We start from the raw sequence: 4694 nt of genomic DNA, 5'->3' as shown, positions 1-4694 counted from the left end.
TAGATATTGAGTGCTTTTTTAGTGAAATTAAGATTGATTTAGAAGTATATCACAGTTTGTAGAGTGGTAATTATTATCAATCAACGAGCATAGTTCAAATCTCCATATCTCATACGAAAACATCTCATACAAAAATTGTTGTGAGATACGGAGAAAAACAGTTAAAGGGGGGAAATAAAAGTATGAGAATCATCTGCTAAAAACACATAGCAATAAGTAAATTATTAATATTTTTTTTAAAAAAAGTGAATTATTATTATTATTATTATTTTAATAAAAAAAAGTGCTAAAATAAATTAAAATAGGTTTATTCTAAGGAAAATTATTTTAAATCACAAAATTGTTGAAAACTAACAAATAATAACAAAATATCACCGTCTATCTATGAAAGACCGCGATAGTAGTCCATAGCAATCAAACATGAAAATTTTGCTACAATTTATAAATGTTTTAGTCCATTTTCCTATATTTGAAAACAACCCTTATTCTAATTTCCAACTCAATCTATTCTTTTGGAACTTGGAGAACAAACATTTAAAGAAAAGAAAAGAAAAAAACTATTTAGCATTTTTCAACAATATGATTGATTAAATGCATAAATTTGGAACTTTTTTAGGGTGCTCTCCTGAGTCTCCTCCCAGAAGGGGGTTCTAACTTTCACAGCTATATATATGGGGAAACAAAAAAAAAAAAAAAAAAACAAAAAAACAAAAAAAAGAACTACCAACAAAAGGAAGCAAATAATGACCATTCATTCAACTCCTCAAACTTCATTCTTAGTTCAGAAAAAAGAAAGGTGAAGAGAACTGATAGATCAGGGCCACATTTAATATGGTCATTTTTTTTTTTCTTAACAGTGGGAGATATAATGTGGGTATTATTATCTCCTACTTTACCAACTCAAATGTGGCCTCTAATTTGGAAATCATGACAGGGCATTCTCCCTTCTCATCATACTCTGCAAACTCACCTTCACTCAAGTCAATATCCTCAAATTTAGTCCCTTCTATCTGCAAAAGAAAATAAGGCAGCTGTTTTAAAACTTTTATACAAAACTATGCCAAACTATCAGACAGCATGATCAAAATAACAGGGTAAGTATCTACTGTCATATTCTTCATTTTTGATATAGTTATTAAATGTTTGAGGATAGGCTGCAAGAACACAGGTTACATGAATTACTTTCAGTCCTCAATTAGACCAAAATGCCAGACAGTGGGGCTGTTATAGTATGGTAAGTATCAAAATTTGAAGAAAAAAACTCGAAAGATTTATTAGATCAAAATCAAGGTTATAAGTACAGACATCTTTAATGAGCTATTAAGTCAAGAATAGAAAACTCTAAAGAAAATGTAAGAAAGAGGAAGGAAATTCTAGTCTCATGCCAACTCTAAAACGTTCTGAATCTGCATGATCAATAAGTTATATATGTTGATTAGAAAAATAAAGTTATACATGATCATGGAATTTAGAAACAGATAGGCCATGTCAAATACTTTGCGTTCATTACACGAGTTGGAAGGTATACAAATTGGAGGACTTACAGATTCTGCTTTCCATCCAGGTCCAAATACGAAGTCCATAGGCTCATAACCTCTGCAGTCAAATAACATCAAGGGAGATGACTTTCCTAATTCACTTGTTTCCTGAGTCAATGGTTGACCTCGCCCTGGAATCATTGTGATAGTTCCCTCCCTCCCACAGAACTTGCACTATAAGAAAATGGACATGAATATTGCAGTTGTTTGGAGGTAATTATTTTAAGTGCAAAAGGAACTGATTGAAACTACTAATTGAAATAAACCATAGTTTGATATCGGACAATCATCTTTGATGACTGATCAAGTTTAATTTTCAAGCCATTCCCTTAAATATATATAATTTCAGCATACCCATAAAAGGAGCAGTTGAAGTGGAAAGTAAACTGAATATCACATTCAACATCGCCACAAGTTTCTAGTTTCAGAACTGACATTCACACCAAACACAAAATGCTGAGAAATGTTATAACTTCATGGCCAAATGATATTGGAAAACATATTAGCATTTTCGTTTTCCATATCACTTGAAAACTGGAATCTTCATGTCAGGTGTCACTATTGACACAACTTTTACAAAGACCCTGTAGTAAATTACTTAATCCAATTCGGCAAACTACATTTATTTGATTTTTCTAGAAAGGTACACCAATCAAATTAAAATAACAAACGGATACAGCTTAAGTAAGAAACAAATTATAAGCTAAGTATTAGTGATCCCTTTTTTTTTCACATGTGAATGTCAGACCGACTTGTGCACACCTCGTCTATTCTCATGGACCAACTTGAACTTGTTCTCCCTAAGCCTTTTATTATTTATAGGGGTCTTACTGAACACTATGTCAACCCATGGTGGTTAACTAAGAATTAATGATCTCGAGCGTCAATTTTGTTTTTAGTTTGGCAACAAGTGAGGGTGGAGGACTAGGATATCTGACCTTTTAGTTGAGATATGTCTTAACTAGTTGAACTACGTCCAAGTTGGCCTCAAGTGTCAAAAGAGTTAAGAACAAGTCATCCAGAAGTGTTGGATCCTACTACTACGAATCTTTTGAAAATTAATTGAAATGAGGCCACCATAATATGGCTACTAGTTTATACCACAGGATAAATTAAATTGGAATTACAAAACGTATTTCAGATCTACATGTACTTCTAATGGTTATTACTTATTAGGGCACAACCACACCGTCTCCTACAAACGCCTCTCCATTGCTTGGGACCTAAGAGTATGGGAGCCAGAAATTTCCTTCTCTTTCCCTTCATTTTCTCATCAACCATGGAACGATCATCTTTATGTCGATAACTAATCTACATACTTTCCAGAATATGACTATCTTCTTAAAATAACCATCTCTAAAAGAGAATTACCTTTTGAACGAGATTAGTAGTCCCTTTACCAGCTTGGAGAGGAATAGTTTCATTCAAGGTCACGCACGTTTCTTTCTGGCTCACCTCCCCGCATCTCCCGCATTTCACCTTCAAATCGAAAGCATCACACAAATAAGATAATCACACAATGTCAATTAACAGAATCAAGGAGGAAAATACGGTAACAACCAATCAATAGCAGCAAGAAAGAGAACGACGCTAAGAATCATCACCAAATATGATGTCCTCGAATCGATTGCAGGGATAAAACTCCGAAAACGACAATTTATAATTTCGAAGCACGAGGAGGATGATAAAGTGGAACATGCAGGCAAATAAAAAACCAGCTATGAAGGTTATATAAACTTCGAATTCCTCAAGTTCTAGTGAATAACTTACAAATTCAGAAAGCGATTGAAGAAATGCCATGGAAGAGAAGAAAAAACATTCCAAAAGATTAATCAAATGAACGAAGAAAACAAGATTGGATGATATTAAGGAGATACTTTGAAAAGGTAAGTGAAGTTTGGGTCGTCGCAACCATCTTGAGGCTGAAGATTGGTGAGGTTCTCGAGCTCCGCTTTGATCTTAAGCAAGAAGTTCACCATTTTTGAAGCGGTTTTGCATAATCACACTTCCTCTTCAACAGAGTGTGGAATTTTGGATTTTAGACTTTGGGAGGACGGACCATGGGCTCGGGTTTTCTTTTTGTTTAACGGATGACCCAAAGTGGGAAATTTGTATGGATATAGTGGCAACTCGAAATTTGGCCTATTTTAAAAAATTACTCGAAATTTGACCTTCGACTTATGCCGATAATGTGTGAACGTACTATTTAAATTCCAAAACGCGTGTAAGGTTAGACACAGTCTAGATTTTTCACTCTTTCCTCTCGCTCCTTTATCTCGTTCCTCAATTCACATTGCTCTCCTTCATTTTTTTCCTTGACTTTTTCCTTCTTCCTCTCGTTTCTTCCTCATTAATTTTGTAGTTTTTTCCTCTTCATTTGAATTCTCACTCTCGCTTCTTCCTCTCATTCTACTTCACGCTCCAACTTATGTCTTTGATTCGAGAAGAAGAAGATGTCAGTATAACAGAAGAAATCACCAAAAAAGGAGAGCAACTGAAGAAAAGAGGGTGGGAAGGAAATCGTGCCGGAAAAACTAGAAAAAAAAAAAAAAAGAGAAAAAGAAGACATAAACGTAAATTATTGAAAAAGAAAAAAGGGAAATCACTAAAAAAAGGCGCATAAAAATAAGAAATCACTGAAAAAGTAAAAAAAAAAAAGAAGAAGAAAGTAGAAAAAACGGAAAAAAGAAAAAGAGAAAAAAATCTGTGAGAGATAGGAGGAAGAAGGAAGAAGGAAGAAGGGTTAAAGTAGTAAATTCATAGGAGATGACATCATCAGAAGACAAAAAATCGAGCGAATTGAAAAGTGAGGCCAGATTTCGAGATGATCCCTATTCGGTATCAATTTTCCACCCAAAATGCTCTCTAGATAATTTTTTTTTTAAAATATCTATTTATACCACTAAACTAAGTTAGTATTAATTTAAAATAATCATAAAATAAGAGTTCAAATTTAATTTTAATAGTGGTGAAAAATAGTGTACCTTAATTAATTATCGTAAATTAATTGATAGATATTAGTATTAAAGGTGAAAATGAGTATTTAGTAAAAAAAAAGAAAAAAAAGCTAAGATTAAAAATATAAATCTAAAAATTAATTAAAACAGAATTCAAATTTAGATAAAATTATAATATTTCGAAATTTAAAAATTAAAT

At 32.8% G+C, this 4694-nt stretch overlaps 1 protein-coding gene across 2 annotated transcripts; it reads right to left on the bottom strand.

Annotated features, from left to right (window-relative positions):
• Nucleotides 1-733: 733 nt before the first annotated feature.
• LOC120075202 (uncharacterized) lies at nucleotides 734-3823 on the bottom strand. Of its 2 annotated transcripts, none has more exons than XM_039028405.2 (4): nucleotides 3416-3823; nucleotides 2910-3017; nucleotides 1545-1712; nucleotides 734-1010 (listed from the first exon to the last, which is right to left on the bottom strand). In XM_039028405.2, exons 1-4 carry the CDS (start codon nucleotides 3515-3517, stop codon nucleotides 888-890), a joined length of 501 nt encoding a protein of 166 aa, XP_038884333.1. In that variant the 5' UTR covers nucleotides 3518-3823; the 3' UTR covers nucleotides 734-887. The 2 variants fall into 2 exon arrangements, with proteins under 2 accessions (XP_038884333.1, XP_038884334.1); XM_039028406.2 differs by having other exon boundaries at nucleotides 3309-3590.
• Nucleotides 3824-4694: the final 871 nt, after the last annotated feature.

The sequence above is a fragment of the Benincasa hispida genome, chromosome 4 (assembly GCF_027475165.1).
Source record: "Benincasa hispida cultivar pf3 chromosome 4, pf3_genome.v1.1, whole genome shotgun sequence".
Taxonomy (NCBI): Eukaryota; Viridiplantae; Streptophyta; class Magnoliopsida; order Cucurbitales; family Cucurbitaceae; genus Benincasa; species Benincasa hispida.
Note: the sequence above shows the minus strand (reverse complement) of the source record. Positions and strands in the feature narration are given on the sequence as shown.

Excerpts from the sequence above, each read along its gene's own strand:
- LOC120075202 (XM_039028405.2), bottom strand. The coding sequence starts at position 3,517 with ATGGTGAACTTCTTGCTTAAGATCAAAGCGGAGCTCGAGAACCTCACC. Across the intron at positions 3,018-3,415 it reads ACTTCACTTACCTTTTCAAA|GTGAAATGCGGGAGATGCGG; the intron begins GTATCTCCTTAA and ends TTCGATTTGAAG. Across the intron at positions 1,713-2,909 it reads CTACTAATCTCGTTCAAAAG|TGCAAGTTCTGTGGGAGGGA; the intron begins GTAATTCTCTTT and ends ATTTTCTTATAG.